The sequence below is a fragment of the Callionymus lyra genome, chromosome 18, assembly GCF_982586985.1.
Source record: "Callionymus lyra chromosome 18, fCalLyr1.hap1.1, whole genome shotgun sequence".
In the NCBI taxonomy this organism is placed as follows: domain Eukaryota; kingdom Metazoa; phylum Chordata; class Actinopteri; order Syngnathiformes; family Callionymidae; genus Callionymus; species Callionymus lyra.
In genome coordinates, this window is record NC_141835.1 from 13,159,230 (window position 1) to 13,185,046 (window position 25,817).

Consider the following 25,817-nt stretch of genomic DNA (forward strand, 5'->3'; position numbering starts at 1 on the left):
TCTGAAGCGTTTTATTTTGCATATTTTGCATGAAAAAGAAAAAAAGATCTCATGCAGCTCAGAGCAGCTACCTTGGAAAAGAGTGAATGCTTTGGTTCAGATTCAGAGTGCACTAGGATGGAAGATGACGGAGTGTTAGAATGCACACAGTGCTCCAGATCGGTTTTTTTAATCCTGATTGAGCAGGAATTAAGGAAAAGAAAAAAAAAAGAAAAAATCTAAGCAGCTTCACAAAGTCATTGTAATCCTGTACATGTTAGGGACTATTACCATGGAAACAGACCGACACGTACTTGCAAGAAACACAAAAATAAAACTACAGTTTTTTGTTTTTTTTTCTAAATCTTTTGGTGTTGACATGCATCACATCGGAAACAAACTATCAGATTAAGACGAACCTACGGTACACAAAGATTATTTTTTAAAATATAAATAGTTCCACTTTTTAATCTACCGTTTGGTCTCAAAATTATGCGTTGCGTCCGATATGTTAAGCGCTTAATCTAAACTAGTTCAGTCTTATCAGATGATCAGAGAATATGTAGCAAAACAGTCGAGAAGATGAATCTATGAACTCCCTTTTTTTGTGGTTAAAGCAGCACTACGTAACATTTCAACCTATTCCTTTTTTGCGATTTTGTGTAATGTCGAGGTTTAATTTTGAATTTTTCTGATCACGATAATCTTATATACTGACCTTTTTCTTGCCCTTGTGCAATCTAACTGCTTTACGACGTTTATAAAGTTACTAAGAATGTAGATCAAGACCAAATAAGAGCATTTTGTCTACAATTTGAAACCAACACTAAAAAACATGGCTTAGGAGTAGAAGTGCAAAAGTATGTCGAAACACTTAAATATCGTGATCTTTTTTTTCCCACACGAAACCATCGACATTCAACACCAGTGTATCCATTTTGACTTAAAAACTTATTTTACTTTTACTGTTCACTTTTATTTTTTTAATTAAAGGTGTAAAATGAAATTGAAAATATTTTCATTTTTGTTTTGCCATTCAACCTTCGTCCACAAGCAGTTGCTTCGCCCTCCGCAGCCAAAGGAACAATGGCGATGACTGAGGGCGAGAGGATACACCTTTTAATGCTGATGTTTGGACATATTTTGGTTCCAAAACAAATGAAAGAAGTTACAACTGAGGACGAGGGGATACAGTGATTTCAGTAGGTTTTAAAGCTGATGTTTGGACATATTTTAGTTTGCAAACAAATAAAAGCAGTTACAACTCAGGACGAGAGGATACAGTGACTCCAGCAACTTTTAAAGTTGATGTTTGGACATATTTTGGTTTGAAAACAAATGAAAACAGTTACAACTAAGGGTGAGAGGATACAGTGAGTTCAGCAGCTTTTAAAGCTGATGTTTGGACATATTTTGGTTTGCAAACAAATGAAAGCAGTTACAACTGAGGGCGAGAGGATACAGTGACTCCAGCAGCTTTTAAAGCTGATGTTTGGACATATTTTAGTTTGCAAACAAATGAAAGCAGTTACAACTGAGGACGAGAGGATACAGTGACTCGTCAAGAGTCACGTGGTCTGTAAATTCTGCAACACCAGAGTCAAGTACTCGACAATACTACACATATATACTTGTTACTACACTATCACAATGTATTGTATCGCTAGATTAATGCCAATACACAGCCCCACTAAGGAGGAGCAACACCGCAGTTACACGTTTCTGACACCGGGGGGAGCCGGAAACAACCTTTTCAATCTCACGTAGTGCTGCTTTAATGTAGCCCTACCTCCTATAAAACGTCTGTTTCGAGGTTTTGACTCGATGCAAGTTTGGCACATGAGATAAAACGAGCTCTCGGGTCGGCTCGGCTAAAGAAGCCGCTTCTTAAAGGGACATAAAACCAGCAGTCAGTCACAGAAAAGTCTCTAGATCGTAAATATATATATATATTTATATATATATATATTGCACATTTGCCTTGAAAGCATCAGCCACACGTTTGTAACACTTCCCTACACACGTTTAATCCAAACTTCCGACGTCAGGCCGGACGGAAGGATTTTCCTTGATCCAATTGGTTTCGTAGTAATAATAAGACAATTAAAGTCTGGCTTAACGGAGTGACGGCGGGCTCAGTGGCACGTTGGCAGTCTTGTAGTAGTCAAGTCTAAATATAGATCCTCTGACTCGGGTCCCTCGGGGGGGGGGGCAGGAGAAACGAAAACACACTTTTCTTTTCTCTTTCAGTATAAAAAACAACAAAAAACGACCACACCCAGACACACACACACACACACGAACCGGCAACTCAAGGTCGTAATCTCGTCCAGCAGGGGTCGACGGAAAACATCGTAAGAAGAGTCCGTGAGTCATAAATAAGTTAATAATATTCACTGCAGCTTCTCTTAAATACTGTAAAATTCACATATAAATACCACTTCTGTGGACCCACAAACGGCGACGCACACTTCACACACACACACAGTCCATTCTTCTGAATGAAGTTAAGTAAGATTCCAGGATGTAAACAGGTCCTCGACAGTTAGACGGACGAAGAAGAAGCACTGATGGGAGGGCGGGGGGGTAGGGGGGGGGGTTAGTGGTCCGGGGCCACGGCACCCTTTTCACTAGGGGAAGATCCTGGTCCTCGTCGTGTCCCTGATTGAAAGCCAGCAAGAAAGAAAGGTTGGTCTATTGCTAGAGCTGATAGATACTGAGGAGACAGGGGGGCGAGGGGGGGCGTTGGGGGGTCATCTACTGCATGCTGGAGACGTTCAGGCGACATCCATGCAAACGACGGGACCCGAAGGGGGTCGGAAGCCGGTCCAGAACTTCCTCGGGATCCTCACACCCCGTCGGCGAAATCGAAGGCCGGCGGCACTTGTTGGTGGTCCAGGGCGACCGGTGGGGTGTTGACGGGGGTGGTGAGGGGCGTGGCCAGGGGGGTGGTGCCGTCGGGGGGCGCCGGCGGCGGCGGGTTGGCGTCGCCCTCCGCGGAGGTTTTCCCCCCCTGGGACTGCGAGGAGGACGAGGAGGAGTGGGTGCTCTCGCTGGAGCTGCTGCGAGTCTCTGTGCTGGTGCTGGTCTTCTTCATCTTCCTCCTCTTGGCCAGCGGAGCCTTGTCCACCGTCTGCAGGCGGAAGCCCTCGCGCTTGCACTTGTTGAACGCCTGGAGCGACAGAAGACGAGTGAGCGACTTACCAAGATTCTTAAGCACCGTTAAAGGAAGGGTAGGTGTTCTTGGAGGCTACATTTTCAAGTGTCATGGAAAAAAAACAACTAACAACTCATGGATACATATGATTGCAGTTAGAGTGAGACAACACAAGGGGGCGAGATGCAGGAGAAATTATTAAAAGTTAACAACAGAACCTTCAAAATGCTTGTGGATCCAGATGAAACTAATAAACATTTGTCCGCTTATCGACTTTACTTGAAAATTTAATTTGAATACTTTTTGATGAATTTATTTTACTTATACATCGTCGGATGAGCGAATATAAAAACATTCACATAGAACAAGCTACACATTATTATCATTATATTTATTATTACTATTACTATTTGTATTACTATTATTATTATTAGGGATGAAACAAATACTTCAATAACAAAAATTAAACATATTTTTTTTATTGTCTGAAATAATTGTTACCTTGATTTTTAAAAATGCATTCAGGAAAACTTTTATTTTATTCATTTATTAATTAATAAATGCAAACAAAAGTTGAGTTACCTTAATCCCATGTTGTGTTTACGACCCTACTATTTTTTTTAAATATTGTTATAATACTATTATAAAATAAAGTTTGATCTGAATGAATTCATATTATATTATAATACATTTTATTTTTTGCTTTTGGATATAACTCAATAAAAACAAGGGAGAAAAAATATTCATGAAAAGTATTTTTTAAAGAAAGAAAAGCAAATTAAACCAGTTTACTATATTAAATTAAATTTTTAATGGATGAAAAATGAGAAGAAAAGTAAATATAGAATCAAAATAAATAGTAATAGTAATGAATAGAAAAGAAATATAGTAAAAACAATAATAATAATATAAAAAATGGATAATTTTATGTTTTTAATTTTATTGTACTTGTATTTTTCTTTGTTTTGTTTTTTCTTATTATTTATTATTTATTATTTATTATTTATTATTTATTATTTATTATTTATTATTTATTATTTATTAATATGCCATTTTCTGGTCATGTATTTCATTTATAAATCTCTTTTTTTTATTCCTAATATTTAATTTCTATATTCTTTACTGTTGTGGTTACAACACAGGAGATTGTTGTGTTGTTGTACTAAAAGTTTCTGATTCTAACAAAACGTAAACTACACAGTTTGTACTTCATATTACTTTAAGCATCAGTGATGAAGGTAAAGGTGTGATCGAGTGTATTTCAGGATATTTTGCCAGTAAATCAAAACTCACATGAAAGGTAGCTTTGACGTAGGTGTGCACGGAGGCCGTGGAGGAGCCCAGGATGTCGGGGGTCATGAGGGGGTTCGAGGAGAGCTGGCTGTCGTCCTGCAGCCAAGCGTTGTATCTGAGGCCGCACATCTTGATCCTCTTGTTGGGGTCTACGGTGAGCAGCTCTCGGATCAGGTCCTTGGCCTGCTGGGACACGTTCCTCCAGGCCTCGCCCTCGAAGGAGAAGTCTCCCTGCTTGATCTTCCTCATGATCTCCTCGGCGCTGGTGTGGGTCAGACTCTTCTCCTGGTGCTGGAACGGAACCTGTCCGGAGAGCATGGTGTACTGTGGGAGGAGAGAGAGGTCACGACCTTTGGGAAACTCACCAACGGAATATAAAAGTTGATGTTTATGAGAAATAAAGAGTGTTTTCATGACTTCATGATCAGATATAAACGGAAATAAACAATATTTAATTTTATATTTTGACACTAAATTCATTTGCACATGAAAAAATCTTTCACTCTCTCCCTCACTCTTTTGAAGTTATGATCAATCTTTCACTCTCTTCAATTCTCACTCTTTTGCTTACTCTTTCACTCTCCCTTGTGCTCACTTATTCTGACTCAGATTCCTCACTCACTCTTTAGCATGCTCACTCTTCTGAAGTCTCACTCGCTCTTTTAAAGTCACACTCACTCTTTCACTCTCTCCTGCACGCTCTCTTTTGAAGTTACGATCAATCTTTCACTCTCTTTCACTCACTCTTTCACTCTCCCTTGTGCTCACTTATCCATTCTCTCCCTCACTCACCCTTTTTCATGCTCATTCTTCTGAAGTCACACTCACTCTTTTAAAGTCACACTCACTCTTTCACTCTCTCTATTGAAGTTATGTTCAATCTTTCACTCTCTTACATTCTCACTCTTTCATTCACTCTTTCACTCTCCCTTGTGCTCACTTATTCTGACTCTTCCTCACTCACTCTTTAGCATGCTCACTCTTCTGAAGTCTCACTCTTTCACCCTCTCCTGCACTCACCCTTTTTCATGCTCATTCTTCTGAAGTCACACTCACTCTCTATTGAAGTTCACTCTCTTACATTATCACTCTTTCACTCACTCTTTCACCCTCCCTTGTGCTCACTTATTCTGACTCACTCTTCTGAAGTCTCACTCTTTTGCATGCTCGCTCTTTTGAGGTCACGCTCACTCTATTAAAGTCACACTCACTATTTTACCCTCTCCTGCACTCACCCTTTTGCATGCTCACTCTTCTGAAGTCTCACTCTTTTGCATGCTCGCTCTTTTGAAGTCACGCTCACTCCTTTCACGTCACTTTAACTCTTCTGAACTCGCTCTTTCGCTCACCTATTCACCCTCTCCCTCACTCAATCTTTTGCACGCTCTCTCCGTCTTGTTCTCCCTCTCAGCAGTCACTCTTTTGCTCTCGCCATTCACTCCATCCCACACTTACTATTTTGCACGCTCACTCTTATGCAGCCACGCACACTTTTTCACTCGTTCTTTAACACTCTGGCGCAGACTCTCTTTGCTCTCTCCAGCACTCACTCTTTCACTATCTCTTATACACTCTTTTGCTCACTCATGGTCACTCTCTCTCTCACTCTTTTTCTCTACCTTCTGTTAACTCTTCCACGTTCTCTTTCGCTCGCTTTCTTGTGCTCTCACTGTTCACTCTCTACCTCACCCGCTCTCCACCTCACTCACCTCCCCTCTCTCTCTCACTCACTCTTTTACTCTCTATTTATAATCTCTCACTCACTCTTCTGCGAACCCAATGACATAATGTGTATTCTCCGATTATGTTTGTTTTTTGTTCGTGTCAGAGTTTGTGTAGAGTGACACGAGAAATTTACACATCGATTTACTCGTAATGAACGAATGAATAATACAAATAAAGTGTATTATTCATTGTATTATTTTTGTTTCCCTTTAATTAAAGGGATGGTTACACTTTACTTAAATAACCACATAAATGATCTACTTTACTCCTGCAGATATATCCATGTTTTTACATTTAAAAAATATGTATATTTGTATTTTAAAGATGTGTAGAAGGAAATGAAGGGATTCTAACTCAATCAAACGTAGGGATATATATAAACGTATATGTTTTTAAATATGAATCGACTGCTACTTTCACACCAGCAGCTCCTTCTGATGCTAAAAAAAGCTCAACTCGCTGCACAATCTAACTCTGACCCGTTCACATCTGTCTCGCGTGGAAGAAACAAAACGCTCTCTCGCTCTTTCTCCGTCTCTTCCGTGCCCTCGCTTCGCTTCCAGGCCATTGTGTGCACAGTTTGTCAGAAGACATTTCATCACGACCACACACACACACACACATGCACACACACACACCACTCACCCCCAGGGGGCGACCATGCAAAGACGTGTTCTGAGCGAGGACGACTGACTAAGTTGAGGAAATCTTGTTTACGGAACATCTTATTATAATCGGCCACTGAACCAGCTCCGCGTTAGGAAAACTCGTTCTGTAAAGTGACAGTTGGAGATTACGGCGGATTAAACTGAATAAATATCAGATACGGCTGCACACAAACACCAAATATTAAAAAAACAACTCATTTAACAACAATATAAAGCTACTCATCACCTAAAAAAATAAAGCACCGAGACCTCACATACCTCTGCCAAGGGGGTTACATCACATAAATTGACAAATACCCTGAAATCAATTTTAAAGAACAGATTTTCCGGAAACAGTTTTTTGCTTCACTGAACCTGGCACGTGAGCGCGCTGAGGCCATACAAGTTAACAGAAGGAACCTTCAAAACCATCTTAGATCCAGATGGGACATTTAAAAGTAGCCCTTAAACTAAAATCATGAATCAGTTTTGGACTTATTAAGGTAACAAAGCTACTTCTTGGTGGCATTTAAAAACGAACAAAATAAATACAATAAAACAAAATACATATATCATGACTGCTGTCACACCTGAGAATGTATGACTTGGGGGCCAAATGCGGCCTCATGAGTTCAGTGTCAAACAAGGAAACTGATCCATTTTTTTATATTATTATATATTCTTCAATATTTTTGTCCTTATAATTTATTTTTTTTTAAAGATAGCTAATTGACAGGTTAGATGAAAGTCTATATTATTTATTTTATTGAGGGTGTTTAAATAAAATCTTTATAAAATTAAATAATTACATTTAAACTGTGGAATAATTTGATAATTTTGTTTAACGTTGGTCAATTTGGCCAAAAATCTTTCGTTTAGTTTGAGGTCTGAACAAAATGTATAGTTACAAAAGAGAAATTGTTCGTCTGATTTAAATAATTAATTTGATCCAATTTTTAGAATTAAATCAGAATTTTCTGTGTTTCAAACAAAAAAAACAAAAAAAAAACTCCAGTCACTTAATTCTATTTTAACGAAATCAACAACATTTACTCCGAAAGTCTCTGTATAGTTTATGGCAGTAATAGAACGTCCATCTAACGTTCTTATCTTAAATATTGCGTTATCTCAGGGACAAAGTGACCCAAGGGCCCCAAAGACAACACAAGGGATAGCTCAAACACATTTGTTTTCAAGGCTTTTGGGTCAACGGTTAAACACTGGCATCTGTATAGCTTTAAAAGCTGCTGGAGTCACTGTATCCTCTCGTCCACAGTTGTAACTGCTTTCATATGTTTTCAAACCAAAATATGTCCTAACATCAGCTTTTAAAGATGATGGAGTCACTGTATCCTCTCGTCCTCAGTTGTAACTGCTTTCATTTGTTTTGAAACCAAAATATGTCCAAATCATCAGCTTTTAAAAGCTGCTACCGTCAACTATATCCTCTCGTCCTCAACCGTCGAACTGGATCATGTGGGAATTAATTGTTCATTTAGCTACAGAGGATGTAATGACCGCTGCCATCTAGAGGCCGGAAGATTAATTGCAACACAAGAATGAACAAACGGCATCAATATTTTCATGTTAATTGTAAGTTTTAAAAAAGAGGAATCATACGTTCAGATGGATTTTCTCGACTTAAATGTGGGAAACATCGCTCTGGGTAAAAACTCCCAGAATGCAACAGCACTTTATTACAGCGCTGGAGTAGAAATTCCATCTAGAGATCCACTTATCTTGAAACCTGCTTGTTTGAAAGGTGAAAAAACCTTCTGATGGATCCACGCGTCGCCTCTCACTCACCAGGATGACCCCGAGACTCCAGAGGTCGCAGGACTCGTCGTAGCCGTCGTACTTGAGGATCTCCGGCGCGGCGTACTGCAGTGTGAAGCACGGCGTCTTCAGCAGCTGATTGTCCGGCGGTTTGAGGCGAGCGAAGCCGAAGTCTATGATTTTGATCTCGGAGTTCTCGCTCTCGTCGGTGAAGAGCAGGTTCTGCGAGGAGGCGATCGAGAGCGACAATCATTGCCTCATCATGTGACTCCGCTCGGGTCAAACACTGAAGTCGTTTTTTTTACCTCTGGTTTCAGGTCCCTGTGCACGACTCCCACGTCGTGCATGTGACTGACGGCCGACACCAGCTTGCGCATGATGCGACTGGCCTCGGTTTCGCTGAAGTGCTGCTTCCTCCTGATCCTCTCCAGCAGCTCTCCTCCGCCCAGCAGCTCCAGGACCAGGTACGTGTGGAGCTGGACAAACATGTTCATCTGGACTTAAACCAGGTCGCTCGGGTTCATTCATGGAAGTGTTTATAGTGATAGATTCTCTATTATTACTACCTTTCTTTTCCACAATGGAGGAACAGTTTAAATGGAAAAAAGACGCAAAAATTCGAATTTTTCCAACTATTTAACCTGATGCAACTATTTTTTTTAAATATTTTTATTGAATTTATTGATATATTTGCTTTTTTATTTTATTTTTTTAATCTGAATTTTGGTTAAAAATTAACACTGATGCTATTTCTATAAATCAATATAAATAAACTTTTATAGCTTGTTTTTTTTTTCATGGTTTCTGTGTGTTTTGGTTCATTTTCTTGTAATAGGTTCTCTGTTTGTTTTTGTTTGATATTATGTTCTGAAATAAGATTTTTCAACATTTCTATATTATTGAGTTTTTACCACCGCAAATCACTTCAGAAACATGATTTCCAACACCTCTTTGTCTCACTCCCTCTCATTAAACTCATCACTGTAACCGCATGCATTAAGCGATATTTCCGTTGTGAACATTTTGTTAAAGAAATTCAATGACTCATGTATCAAGAGGTTCTGTTGTTGTCGTTTGATTCCATGTTCTATTATTGTAACTGGGTCAAAGAAGCTCCTGTGTTCTTTGAAAATGTATTTTTATATTTCTGTAAGAAAGATGTTTGTTTTAGCTTTGCAGAGAAAGAAACAAACAAGAAACAACACAAATCAGGCGTCGAACATGCTTTCTAACATCTGCCTCTCTTCGTCTCACTCCCACTCATTGAACTCATCACTGTAGCTGCAATGATGTTTCTGTTGTGTGTTTTTGTTTTCAAAATATACATGCACACATATAAACACATGTATATAAACAAATACACACACACACACATCATATATATACACGCACATACACACACACATATACATACAATTCTAAAAAATACACACTCATATATATACACACATACACACACACACACGTATAAATAAACACATATATACACACATATAAACAAATACACTCCCATATCATATATACACATATACACACAAACACATCCACACAAATACATCCACACACACACACACATATATATACAAACACACATAAACAGACACATATATACACGCACATATAAAAAAATACACACCCATATCATATATACATATACACACATATACACACACACACATATAAATAAACCAAATACACACATATAAACAAATACACACCCATATCATATATATATATACACACACCGAATAAATAAACACATATATATATACACATATAAACAAATACACTCCCATATCATATATACACACACACACATATATATATATACAAACACACATAAACAGACATATATACACGCACATATAAAAACGCACTCACAAACACACGTATATACGTATAAACACATACAGTCACACACACGTATATAAACACACATACAAGTTATGATAAAGATCTATGATTTATATTATTTTGTCTTGAAATACTGATATTTTATTCCATTTCCGATGCATCAACTGTGAAAAAATAACAATAAAGCAAACACAACATATCACTCTTCAAAGTATAAATTCTCTCCCGGTCTCAGTCCCTCTCATTGAACTCATCCGTAGCCGAGTTCAGGCTCTGACCCACACGTCTCTGAACAGAAGCTCCTGCTTTTACGAAGCGGAGACACACGAGCGTCTGCAGGTTAAACATGTTCGACACCAGAAACAATCCTTGCTCAAGGGCTCCTGACCACGAGATCCCGGGACCGGAGCGACGAGGACCTACCTGGTCGTGGTAGATCTCGTGAAGCTTGACGATGTTGGGGTGGCCGTCGCACAGTTTCACCGCCGCGATCTCACGCTGGGTCTGAGCCTCCATCCTGCCGGGGAACACGAGCGAGCGTTGGGTCAAAGGTCATGGGGTCAAGACCGAGGGAAGTGAGCGCGCTCTCCGACCTCTTGCTGACGATCTTGACGGCGAACTTCTGCCCGCTCTTCTTGTGCGTACACCTCCTGCAGATGGAGAAGCTGCCCTCGCCCAGAGCGCTGTCCTTCAGGTCCATCTCGTAGCTCACGTAGAAGGGCGAGTCCTGGGTGTGGAGTTGAAGACCGTCAAGAGGAGATCGTCTCACTGGGATCACGATCATGTTTCAGAGACATTTTGATCTTAAACTCCATGAATATTGTCCTTTACATCAACATTTGTTTAGTATTTACTGCTTTAAATTAAACTTCTCTGGTGTGTTTTGAATTATAAGAATATAGTTAAACGAAAGAGGGGGAAAAAAAGCAAATAAATAATGTCAATTTCTGTGACCTGCTTGAGACCTTGGCTCCTGCAAGGGTTCGACTGTTACTTTAAGAAACCTTTGAAATTGCCAGGATATCGTAAAGCTGTGGGATGGGCAAAAATCATTATTATTTATGTTTTTTTATTTGTTTTAATATTTGTTAAACACTTTAATTAATAATAATACATTAATAATTGAGGACATTGTTCTTGGTAAAATAAGATTACTCCACGAGGATCTGAAGTATTAGTCCTCCAGGCTTCATAGTATTACTCCAAGAGGATCTGAAGTATTAGTCCTCCAGGCTTATTAGTATTACTCCACGAGGATATGAAGTATTAGTCCTCCAGGCTTCATAGTATTACTCCACGAGGATCTGAAGTATTACTCCTCCAGGCTTCATAGTATTACTCGACAAGGACCTGAAGTATTACTCCTCCAGGCATCATAGTATTACTCCATGAGGATTTGAAATATTAGTCCTCCAGGCTTCATAGTATTACTCCAGGAGGATCTGAAGTATCAGTCCTCTAGGCTTCATAGTATTACTCCACAAGGATTTGAAGTATCAGTCCTCCAGGCTTCATAGTATTACTCCAAGAGGATTTGAAGTATCAGTCCTCCAGGCTTCACGGTATTACTCCACGAGGATTTAAAGTATTAGTCCTCCGGGCTTCACAGTATTACTCCACAGGGATTTGAAGTATTGGTCCACCAGGCTTCATAGTATTACTCCACAAGGATTTGAAGTATTAGTCCTCCAGGCTTCATAGTACTACTCGACGAGGATTTGAAGTATTAGTCCTCCAGGCTTCATAGTATTACTCCACGAGGATATGAGGTATCAGTCCTCCAGGCTTCATAGTATTACTCCACGAGGCTTTGAAGTATCAGTCCTCCAGGCTTCATAGTATTACTTCACGAGGATTTGAAGTATTACTCCTCCAGGCTTCATAGTATTACTCCAAGAGGATTTGAAGTATTACTTCTCCAGGCTTCATAGTATTACTCCAAGAGGATTTGAAGTAATATTCCTCCAGGCTTTATGGTATTACTCCACAAGGATTTGAAGTATTAGTACTCCAGGCTTCATAGTATTATTCCATGAGGATTTGAAGTATTAGTCCTCCAGGCTTCATAGTATTATCCAAGAGGATTTGAAGTATTAGTCCTCCATGCTTCATAGTATTTCTCCAAGAGGATTTGAAGTATTACTCCTCCAGGCTTCATAGTATTACTCCACAAGGATTTGAAGTATTAGTCCTCCAGGCTTCATAGTATTACTCCAAGAGGATTTTAAGTATTAGTCCTCCAGGCCTCGTGGTATTACTCCACAAGGATTTGAAGTATTAGTCCTCCAGGCTTCATAGTACTAATACCATGAATGTTATAAATACTAAGATACTGTACAGCATTAAGTGTGTCTAATAAAAACATACTTTTAACAATAAAATGAATTGAGTAAATTGTTCTTGGTTGAGATTAGGAGCAATTGTATTACATTAAAATAATTATCTGCCATTTTTATGTTATATTGTTACTGTTTTTCAATAGTAAAAAAGAAAATATTACTAAAAACAATTATAATAAATAATAACACGCAAATTAAAATGTAGATTTACAGCAGAATTCACATGTTTATATTCAATTTAGTGTTTTTCTATTGACAAAAGTCCACTTTTATGAAGTTCATCTTTACATGGGACACCTAAGGGGATGTTTGTCAGGAAGAGCCAGATGAATTGTGGGTAAAGTGAAGATAAAAGCATGAGGTACTGCAGCACATTAGCTTAAGTGTGTTTAGGAGGATCCTTCATCTCACCCTCATCATGGCACTCCGGGCCACTGCAGCTGAGCCGGGCCTCTCGGAACCTCCGCACAGCTGAACCGGGTCGTCCATCACCACATTCCTCTTGAACAGGATGGAGGGGGCCATGAAGGAGTAGCCCTGAGCACAGAGACATGCATTGAGCAGGAACTGGGACACGGTCCAGAGACAAAAGACTCTTGAAACTGTTGGTCCGTGTCTGTCCAGCAGCGACGAAGACCAACAATAACGTCACCGAAGTATCAAAATTAACTTTATGTTGTCGCAGCTAAAGGTGCAATGAAATCCTGCGAGATCCCAGTGATGACTGAGGACGAGAGGATACAGTGACTCCAGCAGCTTTTGAGGCTTATGTTTGGACACATTTTGGTTTCAAAACAAATTAAAGAAGTTACAACTGAGGACTAGAGGATACAGTAACTCCAGCAGCTTTTAAAGCTGATGTTTGTTCATATTTTGGTTTGATAACAAATGAAAGCAGTTGCAACTGAGTATGAGAGGATACAGTGACACCAGCAGCTTTTATAACTGATGTTTGGACATATTTTTGTTTAAAAACAAATGAAAGAAGTAACAACTGAGGACGAGAGGATACGGTGACTCCAGCAGCTTTTAAAGCTGATGTTTGGACATATTTTGGTTTGAAAACAAATGAAAGCAGTTACAACTTCGTCAAGAGTCATGTGGTCTGTAAATTCTGCAACACCAGAGTCAAGTACTCGACAATACTAAAAATATATCCTTGTTACTACAATATTACTATATATCGTCTTGTTGACCCTGTATCGTGCGTGATACCTCAAATAGATATAATGATGTCTAAATACATTCATTAGACCTCTTTTTTTTCTGTCTTTGTGAGAAAAAAAAAGGCCCTTTTTCTTCTAAAATGTTCGGAAAACACAATTAAAATAAATATTAATTAACATTTAATCTATTAACCCTTGTGTTATCTCTGGGTCAAGGTGACCCGAAGGCCCAAAAACAATTGGTTGTTCACCTTGACCAAGACACAACACAAGGGATACCACAAACACAATCATCATCAGGCCTTCGGGTCAACTTAACCAAGAGATAACACAAGGGATACCACAAACACATTTTTAAGGTCTTCGGGTCAACTTGACCCAGAGATAACACAAGGGATACCACATACACATTCGTTTTCAGGCGTTCGGGTCAACTTGACCCAGAAACGAGGTGGTAGATTCAAACAATAACGTTTTATTTAATTTAATTTATAGGAAATAAAACGTTTGTGTTTTTAATTTTCTATTCTATTATTTTTTACACACAGATGGTGACGCTTCGGTCCATGCTTCGGCGTATTTAAAAAATCCTCATCAACAGCACGGCGTCTTATAAAAAAAAGCTGGCGGTCCGACAGCTCCGGTACTTCTGTGACTGACAGACTGTCCAGCTGTTCCATTGTGAGTCGCCCGCGACGCCCAGCTGTGGGCATCGCGGGCGCAGATGTGTGCGCCGTCGCGTGGATGGACGGAAGGATCCGGAATTGAAAAGTCCCCAAATTGCCAGGCTTGAATATTTTGCCGCAGAATGACTTCTTGGCGTCTCTTAATGTCATTTTCATTTTGCTTGTGTGAGGCGTGGCGGGGGTGGGGGGGCGGGGGGCGAGAGCAGGGTTTTTAAAAAACCAGGATTGCTGTCGTTATCCAAGAAGATTGCTAGTCTCGCAAATTATAAAGAGCGCCCCCAAAATTTCAGAGTGAGCGGCAGCTGAGAGCGCGGGGAGAAAAGAAAAAAAACGAGATGAAGACGGCAATCAAAGCGCGGAGGCGTCACCGAGACGGGAGTTGGTGACGCTCTCCAAGTGTCACCTTTTATCCCGCCAAAGAAGCCCGTTAATGGATCTATTGATCCGAGCCGGGCTCAAGCATCCCCCTGCAGGCAATCAGAGGCTTTGCGCGAACACATCAGACGCGAGCGAAACGTCGAGCGACTTGTGGGCCGCGCCGTGGGTTCAAAGCCACGTCTAAAATAGTCATTCACATCTGCGGCTTCAATGGCGGCGGCATGTGGCAGCAATTACGCCGATGAAAGCCTCTTTGCTCGGGGTTTGAATGGCGATGCGCGCAGTGTTGACTTCCACAACTTCACTTCAACGGCTCTGGAGAGCCTCAAATATAGCCTCAGAAGAAGTATGTCATGCAGGAATTCATTTCTGTGTCAACATTCCTCGACGCCGGCAGACGCCGGAGACACAGTGTGTGCGGAGGAGGAGGAGGAGGAGGAAGAGGAGGAGGAAGAGGAGGAGGAAGACGATACCTGGAAGATGCGATCACAGTTTTGAGGGAGGGCTGCGGGCGAGTAGGTCGGGTCCATCTCGGTGAACTCCTCGGCGAAGTTGCTGACGTCCAGCTCGTCCCGGATCACGGGCTTGAACGGAGCAGGAACCTTCTTAGCTGCCAGGTCCTCCCAGTTGATTTTCTGAAACAAAAATGTATCTTGAACAGCGAGTCTGGTTCATATTGTTTGAAGTGTTTTCTTCCAGTTCTACACTTGTTGTTGACGTCCATCATCTCTGTTCCTCATCTTAAACACTTAAACACTTCAGTCACCAACATGAACATTAACCTTAATTTGTTTACAGTCGTAATACTCCGCGAGAATCCATAGTTTTACTCCTCGGGGCCTTATAGTATTACCCTGAGAGGATCATAGTATTACTCCTTGAAGCTTAGTAGTATTTCTTCTCTGGGCTCCGTAGTATTACTCCTCAGGGCTCCGTAGTATCACTTCTCCTGGCTCTGTAGTATTACTCCTCTCGACTTCATAGTATTATCCTTTGAGGTTTTGAAGTATTACTCCTTGAGGCTTTAAAGTATTACCCCTTCGTAGTATTACTCCTCGAGGCTTCTTAGAATTACTCCTCAAGTATTCATAGTATTACTCCTCAAGTATTCATTGTATTACTCCGCGAGGCTTCGTAGTATTACACCTCGAGGCATCGTAGTATTAAACTTCGAGGCTTCGTAGTATTAATCTTCTGGGATTCGTATTATTACTCCTCAAGCCTTTGAAGTATTAATCCTCAAGGCTTTGTAGTATTACTCTTCGAAAATTCATAATATTACTCCTCGAGGTTTCGTAGTATTACTCCTTGAGGCTTCGTAGTATTATTCCTCAAAGCTGCGTAGAATTACTCTTCTGGGATTCGTATTAATAGTCTGCGAGGCTTTGAGGTATTAATCTTCTGGGCTTTGTAGTATTTCTCCTCGAGGCTTGAAAGTATTACACTTGAGGATTGTTAACATTACTCCCCGAGGCTTCACAGTAATTTGTAGTATTACTCCTCGAGGCTTCACAGTAATTCGTAGTATTACTCCTCGAGGCTTCACAGTAATTTGTAGTATTACCCCTTGAGGCTTCACAGTAAATTGTAGTATTACTCCTCGAGGCTTCACAGTGATTTGTAGTATTACTCCTCAAGGCTTCACAGTAACTCGTAGTATTACTCCTCTAAAACATATGGTAATAAATTCATTTGAACAAGGATAAAAACGCACCTGATAAAAAGGATGATTCTTGACGTTCTCAGCTCCGTCCACACCAGAACCCAGACGCTTCTTTGGGTTTTTGATGAGCAGTCTCTGAATGAGGTCTTTGGCCAGCGGGCTCATGTCTTTGGGGAAAGGCGGGTCCCTTTTCAAGATCCTCCTGCGGGAACAGAGACGTGTCAACGGGGACGACGTGAAGCCAGTTAAGAGTCCGGACCTGGCGATGTCGGTGTGCGAGTTCTCGTCCCCGTCGACGGTGAAGGGCGACCCCCCGGTCAGGAGCTCGTACATCAAGACGCCCAGACTCCACCAGTCCACGGCCTGGAGGACGACACAGAACCCGTGAGTCCACTTTCTGGACGACACCGTGAGGGGGAGCGAAGGTCGACCTTGTCGTGCCCGGACTCTCCTCCTTCCACGATCTCTGGAGCCATGTACTCGATCGTCCCGCACACCGAGAAGGCCCTCTCCACCTGTCAGCAGGGGCCAAACTCATGAGAACGACTTCGTCTATGGGGTCAACTTGAGCTGTCGAGGTCTTACCTGGTCGAATTCTTTACTGAGTCCAAAGTCTGTGAGGACGATGTGACCGCTTGAATCGAGCAGAATGTTCTCTAGCTTCAGGTCCCGGTAAACAATCCCCAACTGAAACAAGAAATCGGTCAAAAAGACATTGTGAAAGAACAGAGAGGTCATCTGGAGGTCATCCGGGGGTCACCTCGTGTAGATGCTCGAGCGCCGACACGATCTCTCCGCTGTAAAGCGCCACTTCCTGCTCCTTGAAGCGAACTCTCTGCACCAGGTGTGTGAAAAGTTCTCCTCCGTTCACGTAATCTAAGACGAGAAGAAGACGACGTTATCGTCGACGTCGTAAACGGATGGAGTCGCGACACGAACCGAGGATAAGGTGTAACTTGGTGTCGGTCTGGAAGGCGTAGTGAAGCGTGACCAGGAACGGCGACTGCCGGATGTGCTCCAGCACTTGACGTTCCGTCCGCGTGTGCTCGGCTGTTTTGGCCTTCTGGACGATGGTGGCCTTCTTCAGGACCTTCATGGCGTACAGCTTCCCCGCGTCGTGTCCGCTCACCTTTCGAACCAGGAAGACTTTTCCGTACGCTGTCGGGAGGCAGACGAAGATCAACGGAACTGAAACGTTAACGAGTGTCGGCCGTCGACTTGTTCTCACCTCCGGTGCCCAGAACTTTGAGGAGCTCAAAGTTTTCAATGCCCACTCTTTCCACGTGGCCCGTCAGGTTTGCTGCAACAGAAAACATAGAGAAATATAATCGAAAAAAACGGAAACAAAAGATAGTCGAGAAAGACAAGATAGACAAGAAAGACAAGATAAACAAGATGGTCAAGAAAGACAAGATTGTCAAAAAAGAAAAGATAGTCGAGAAATACAAGAGTAAAGAAAAACAAGATAGACAAGAAAGACAAGATAGTCAAGAAATACAGGAGAGTAAAGAAAAACAAGATAGACAAGAAAGACAAGATAGTCAAGAAAAACAATATTTCAAGACGGACAAGAAAGACAAGACAGACAAAATAGTCAAGAAAGACAAGATAGACAAGAAAGACAAGATAGTCAAGAAAGACAAGATAGTCAAGAAAGACAAGATAGACAAAATAGTCAAGATAGTCAAGAAAGACAAGATAGTCAAGAAAGACAAGATAGACAAAATAGTCAAGATAGTCAAGAAAGACAAGACAGACAAAATAGTCAAGAAAGACAAGATAGACAAGAAAGACAAGATAGTCAAGAAAGACAAGATAGTCAAGAAAGACAAGACAGACAAAATAGTCAAGAAAGACAAGATAGACAAGAAAGACAAGATAGTCAAGAAAGACAAGATAGTCAAGAAAGACAAGATAGACCAAATAGTCATGAAAGACAAGATAGACAAAAAGGATGAGATAGACAAGAAAGAAAAAATGGTCAAGAAAGATAAGATGGTCAAGAAATACAAGACGGACAAGAAAGACAAAATAGTCGAGTAACAAAAGAAAATCGCTCTAGATGAAGACAGCTCTAGAAAAGAAAGACAGGATGAATAAAAAGCTAAGAAATGCAAGATAGACATGATATCGAAGAAAGACAATATGTCAAGATCTGAAGTTTTATCTCAAACTAAACATGAAACCAAACAAACATCAACCAATCATTGAGTTTCCATTGAAAAACATCATGGATCACATGTTTGTGTTTGAATCTTGACGACAGGATTGATTTCTATCTCACGTGTTGGTTCACAAGTGACTGTGTTGCACTGAACACAAGTGTTTGAGCTGAAACAAGAAGATTAGAACCAACAACCATGTGCTACTGTTGCCTTCCTGTCCTGGTGACAGTGGGAAGAGAACATTTATGTCCAGACGTGAGTGACAGTGATGGTGTTTTTAAGAGCCACAATGAAAAACTCTCAGAGAACTATAGAGTGAATACAAAGACAGTGTCAGAGTGATGAGTCTGAGCCTTTATTCTTATATTTGATCGTTTAAAAATAACCTTTTTTTAAGTTGTCGCACGAATATAGACTCAAATCATCGACAGATGCTCTTGTTATAACCATGAATAACACTGTTCAACGAGTGCAACAAGGTGGAGGCCTACAGTATATTTGGTTGTAACTTTCATTTTTTTTTTTTTTAAGTATTGAATTATATTTAATCATTGAATTCAAGGGTTTCTGTATTGAAGGCTTACATTTGTTTTTATTGAATAATATAATTTAATCATTTTGTATTTTGAAATGTGTTGTTTTTTTTCTATTATTATTAAAAAAATGAAAGTATTCTGACTGGATGGAGTTTATTTTTTTAGTTCTATGTATAAATACCTAAATAAATAGAACACAAAATGTATACATGTATAAATACCTAAATAAACAGAAGACAAAATGTATATATGTATAAATACCTAAATAAATAGAACACAAAATGTATACATGTATAAATACCTAAATAAACAGAGGAAAAATGTATACATGTATAAATACCTAAATAAATAGAAGACAGAATGTATACATGTATAAATACATGTATAAAATGTGATGTCAATTTATGGACACTTTATTTTCATCCAGACAACGAAATGTCAAAATGTATAAATACCTAAATAAACAGAAGACAAAATGTATACATGTATAAATACCTAAATAAACAGAAGACAAAATGTATATATGTATAAATACCTTAATAAACAGAAGACAAATTGTATATATGTATAAATACCTAAATAACAGAAGACAAAATGTATACATGTATAAATACCTAAATAAACAGAAGACAAAATGTATATATGTATAATTACCTTAATAAACAGAAGACAAAATGTAAATATGTATAAATACATGACTAAATGTGTATTTATATGTAAAATAGCTCCATTCCTTGACAAAAATTAAATCAGAAGTCTTTTTTTATTTTTTTTGACATTTTTACATATTGATATTCATCCAAACATTTATTTATACATATTAATACGTATTTATACATGTATTTATGACGACGACTGCACGTCAGTGTCTCCTGGCGTGAGATCAGAGTCTCTCACGGTGCAGCAGAGATAAGCAGCAGCTCTTAAGACACGCGTGTCCATCGTACTGAACACGCGTGTCCTTCTGTCTCGCGGCTGAAAATAGGAGCAAATTAAAAGCGTCGCTTCCTTCCACTCGTCTCCGGTGACACCGAAAACACGGAGACCACGATTTCTGCTCCGTTACTTCCGAGAAACCTCCACGTTTAAAGGTCGTAGGTCGTGTAAGGGTCGCGCTAACTTTGATTTGTTTATTAATAGAACGACAGAGGTGTCCACACCAGTGATCTCAACATCTTTATCAGCAAGATATTCTAGGTGGCGCTATTTTCCACTGTTACTGATGAAAGAATCAGTGGAAGATATAGAACAATAAAACTTACATGTACAAATCAACTCTTTCAAAGCTAATGACCAACAATAAATGTTTATGATGCGCTTTGTTTCGATACAAATGAAAACACATTGTTATTATACTATAACGTACATCATACAGAATAAACTACATTATTTAAAAACTAAAAGAAAACTAAAAACCTCAGCTCCAGAACATCGGTGATGACTGAGGACGAGAGGATACAGTGACTCCAGCAGCTTTTAAAGCTGATGTTTGGACATATTTTGGTTTCAAAACAAATGAAAGTAGTTACAACTGAGGACGAGAGGATACAGTGACTCCAGCAGTTTTTAAAGCTTAAGTTTGGACATATTTTTGTTTCAAAACAAATGAAAGGAGTAACGACTGAGGACGAGAGGATACAGTGACTTCAGCAGCTTTTAAAGCTGATGTTTGGACATATTTTGTTTTGAAAACAAATGAAAGTAGTTACCACTGAGGACGAGAGGATACAGTGAGTCCAGCAGCTTTTAAAGCTGGTGTTTGGACATATTTTGGTTTGAAAACAAATAAAAGAAGTTATGACTGAGGACGAGAGGATACAGTGACTCCAGCAGTTTTTAAAGCTGATGTTTGGACATATTTTGGTTTCAAAACAAACAAAAGCAGTTACGACTTCGTCAAGAGTCATGTGGTCTGTAAATTCTGCAACACCAGAGTCAAGTACTTGACAATACTACAAATATATCCTTGTTACTGCAGTATTACTATATATTGTATTGTTGAACATGTAGCGTCAAACGTATGTTATACCAGGTTCTTGACAACACAGACTTGAACAGTAAATGTTGAATTGTTGTGATAAATCTAGGACAAACACAGTAAGATTGAAATAAATTGAATCGCCAAAAATGAGAAGACAATATTTCAATATGACTCACACTTCCTGGCATTACATTTCAATTTTGTTCAGCCCGTGACTAAAAGCACTTTTATTCTTATTCAAAGTTGATTTAAAGACTGCAGTTGAAGCAGCACTTTAAAGTCGCACCACAACCGGAATCAAGACAGGAAACTGAGTCACAAATAATAGATGAAATAAAGATAATTTAGTTTCCTCTAGATCACGTTCAAACGCACGGTGGTACTTTTTGACGAACAAACGTGACAAAAATTTCATTAAATGTAAGTAAAACCAAGTGACTTTGATGTCAGCAGAAAAACTGGGGTTGAGTCCAGAGGAAAGTCTTCATAAATAAAGTAGATTTAATTAATATTAACCATCATAACAGATCCACGGGGGTTGAAACAGGTTAAATATTGGTGTCAACAAATTATTAGCCAAGTTTTAATTGACATCACACACAAACTTAATGTAAAACTTTACCTCAAAGTTCAACTAATGTGTTGATTTAAGTGTCTCTTAAATAGATGTGTGACTGTGTGTGTTTGTACAAAACTATCTTTTCATTGAAATATTGACGGCAGAAAACGATTTTAATCTGCGCCCACTGAAAACACTTTGATTTTCTGGAGATTAAAACTTGTTTAACCACGCCCACTGTGCTGTGATCGGTCAAACGTCAAAGTTTGTCACAGCGCGTCATCAATCCCGGAAGTTTGAATTCAAAGGGAATCGTTGTATAAACAAAGCGGGCATGATGACAGCTGGCTGGAGGAGGAGTGAAGTCATTATTATGTCCTTATGGACTGTCGTAACCTCTCGTTCGCCCAGATTTCAATGCAACTTTATAAAGTGATAAATTGAAAACTTATCACCAGAACATCAGTGATGACTGAGGACGAGAGGATACAGTGACTCCAGCAGCTCTTAAAGCTGATGTTTGGACATATTTTGGTTTGAAAACAAATGAAAGAAGTTACGACTGAGGACGAGAGGATACAGTGACTCCAGCAGCTTTAAAGCTGATGTTTGGACATATTTTGGTTTGTAAACAAATGAAAGCAGTTACGACTGACGACGAGAGGATACAGTGACACCAGCAGCTTTTAAAGCTGATGTTTGGACATATTTTGGTTTCAATTCAAATGAAAGCAGTTACGACTCAGGATGAGAGGATACAGTGACTCCAGCAGATTTTAAAGATGATGTTTCGACATATTTTCGTTTGTAAAAAAATGAAAGCAGTTACGACTGAGGAGGAGAGGATACAGTGACTCCAGCAGATTTTAAATCTGATGTTTGGACATATTTTGGTTTGTAAACAAATGAAAGCAGTTACAACTGAGGACAAGAGGATACAGTGGACTCCAGCAGCTTTTAAAGCTAATGTTTGGACAACATTTACTACATTTTACTCAAGAGAGTCTGAGTTTGACATTATTTAATCTGATGTATCAGATTAAACTTTCTCAAAACTACCCAGAAATGATTGTCATGTTTGCCTACAGTTACTCAGTTTCCCTCCCAGACTCATGACTCAAGAGTTTGAACAGAGGTTTGCGACACTAGTTGAGAAGCGGTTTGAAAAAGAAAAGGCAATATTGGTGTCAACAAATTATTAGCCAAGTTTTAATTGACATCACACACAAACTTAATGTAAAACTTTACCTCAAAGTTCAACTAATGTGTTGATTTAAGTGTCTCTTAAATAGATGTGTGACTGTGTGTGTTTGTACAAAACTATCTTTTCATTGAAATATTGACGGCAGAAAACGATTTTAATCTGCGCCCACTGAAAACACTTTGATTTTCTGGAGATTAAAACTTGTTTAACCACGCCCACTGTGCTGTGATCGGTCAAACGTCAAAGTTTGTCACAGCGCGTCATCAATCCCGGAAGTTTGAATTCAAAGGGAATCGTTGTATAAACAAAGCGGGCATGATGACAGCTGGCTGGAGGAGGAGTGAAGTCATTATTATGTCCTTATGGACTGTCGTAACCTCTCGTTCGCCCAGATTTCAATGCAACTTTATAAAGTGATAAATTGAAAACTTATCACCAGAACATCAGTGATGACTGAGGACGAGAGGATACAGTGACTCCAGCAGCTCTTAAAGCTGATGTTTGGACATATTTTGGTTTGAAAACAAATGAAAGAAGTTACGACTGAGGACGAGAGGATACAGTGACTCCAGCAGCTTTAAAGCTGATGTTTGGACATATTTTGGTTTGTAAACAAATGAAAGCAGTTACGACTGACGACGAGAGGATACAGTGACACCAGCAGCTTTTAAAGCTGATGTTTGGACATATTTTGGTTTCAATTCAAATGAAAGCAGTTACGACTCAGGATGAGAGGATACAGTGACTCCAGCAGATTTTAAAGATGATGTTTCGACATATTTTCGTTTGTAAAAAAATGAAAGCAGTTACGACTGAGGAGGAGAGGATACAGTGACTCCAGCAGATTTTAAATCTGATGTTTGGACATATTTTGGTTTGTAAACAAATGAAAGCAGTTACAACTGAGGACAAGAGGATACAGTGGACTCCAGCAGCTTTTAAAGCTAATGTTTGGACAACATTTACTACATTTTACTCAAGAGAGTCTGAGTTTGACATTATTTAATCTGATGTATCAGATTAAACTTTCTCAAAACTACCCAGAAATGATTGTCATGTTTGCCTACAGTTACTCAGTTTCCCTCCCAGACTCATGACTCAAGAGTTTGAACAGAGGTTTGCGACACTAGTTGAGAAGCGGTTTGAAAAAGAAAAGGCAATAACAAGACAAACTGCATATTTAGGTTCGGCAGTAACAGGGGGAGCAGCGAGACAGACAAGCTGTAACCTGACCATCCTTTTTCTCATGCAATAACCAGCTCCTACTACTGTCTCAAAAACCATGACAAAGTCACCAGCACATCACTCTTTTAAAGACACTCTTTTCCTGAGTGTAAAGATGCGACTCAAGCCTCCTGTAAACAGTGAAGCACCAGCTGGACCACGTCAAGTTCAGTGGGAAGAACAATGTTTACATTATCTAACATTGCTCAGGAGCTAACGCTAAGCTAACTAGTCCCAGCTGCCTCCACAGAATACAGTAGGATATTCTACGACATTATTTGTCAAATCGTTTAAAGATTTAAAGCCATTTAAAAAAAATAAAAAAAGACGCCACGACTATATAAATAGTTAGCATTAGCTTAAGCTTGAGTTACTACCTCGGGTTGACAGCAGTTACTAAGCTAGTGAAGATGGTTAGGTAACGTTAATTCAACAGTACTAGAGGTGGATATTTATTTTTTTAAATATTTAAACATCTGATCCGAGATGCCTTCAAACCACACAGTGACAGCTGGTGAGTTTCTCCCCTGACACGTGTGTTTGGAAAATAAAAAAAAGATAAATAAAGGTTTAATAATAAGTGGGTCAAACTTACCATGTTTCAGCTCAAGTTTCACAGTAAACAGGTCTTCATCTCGGGACGAGCCCTCCATCGGTGACGGCATTTCCAGGCTCCAAAAAAAAGGTGATTCTTGTATTTGTTTTTTTTTTTTTTTAGGCAAGGTTGCAGTCACCCCGCAGGCGCGAGCTCGATGCTAACATGGATAGAATGGTGTCCATCGATACAGAGAGAAACCCCCCCCCCAACACAGTCATCAAACTTGGCTCGTATGGAGGCAGAATGTTGCGACCACCAGCAGAAGAAGAAGAAAAAAAAACAACCCAGAGGAACCACTTGCCTCCGCCAGCGCGCTCTCACACACACACACACACACGACCACTTCCACTACCTTCGCAACCAGCCACTTCCTCGTCGCTGATTGGTGTTGCTATGGGGGCTCCCGCCTGCTGATTGGCCGTTTCTCCGGCGGCGACACACGCAGGTCCCGCCTCCTTGCGTGGAGCTCCCTTTCAGAATGACCATGACTCCGGGGTCAAAGGTGAGAAAAGTCCCAAATCAAAGACTTGTCAAACGACTCGGAGTTATCTGAAAATAAAGAATTTATCATTCCTTATGTGAATAAAGCATTTGTAATATGCATGTAATGTCTCTTTATCTCTCTTTATTTCTCTTTGTTCTTGTTCTTATTTTATTTTATTTTTATTTATTTTTTTGTGAAAAATTGCTGTATTAGCTGTGGCTATTGGAAAAAAAAAAAAAATCCCAAAGGAGACCTCCTGCGGGATCAATAAAGTTCTACCTTACCTTAATAAATCCATTGACAACAATAAGTAAGTAAGTAAGTAATTGTTATTTATATAGCGCTTTTCCAGACCAGGGTCACAAAGCGTTTAAAACAATCAAAAACAATACACAGTTAAAAT

General features: G+C 39.6%; 1 protein-coding gene across 1 annotated transcript; it reads right to left on the bottom strand.

Moving 5' to 3' along the window:
- rps6ka5 (ribosomal protein S6 kinase A5) lies at positions 1–25,254 on the bottom strand. Its single transcript, XM_087780568.1, has 16 exons — positions 24,928–25,254; positions 17,892–17,963; positions 17,603–17,821; positions 17,424–17,539; positions 17,249–17,350; positions 17,095–17,178; positions 16,923–17,026; positions 16,715–16,865; positions 15,474–15,635; positions 13,182–13,307; positions 11,025–11,158; positions 10,855–10,948; positions 8,883–9,053; positions 8,608–8,799; positions 4,430–4,753; positions 1–3,151 (listed from the first exon to the last, which is right to left on the bottom strand). The coding sequence occupies exons 1-16, from the start codon at positions 24,995–24,997 to the stop codon at positions 2,828–2,830; spliced, it is 2,445 nt and encodes an 814-aa protein (XP_087636694.1). The 5' UTR covers positions 24,998–25,254; the 3' UTR covers positions 1–2,827.
- Positions 25,255–25,817: the final 563 nt, after the last annotated feature.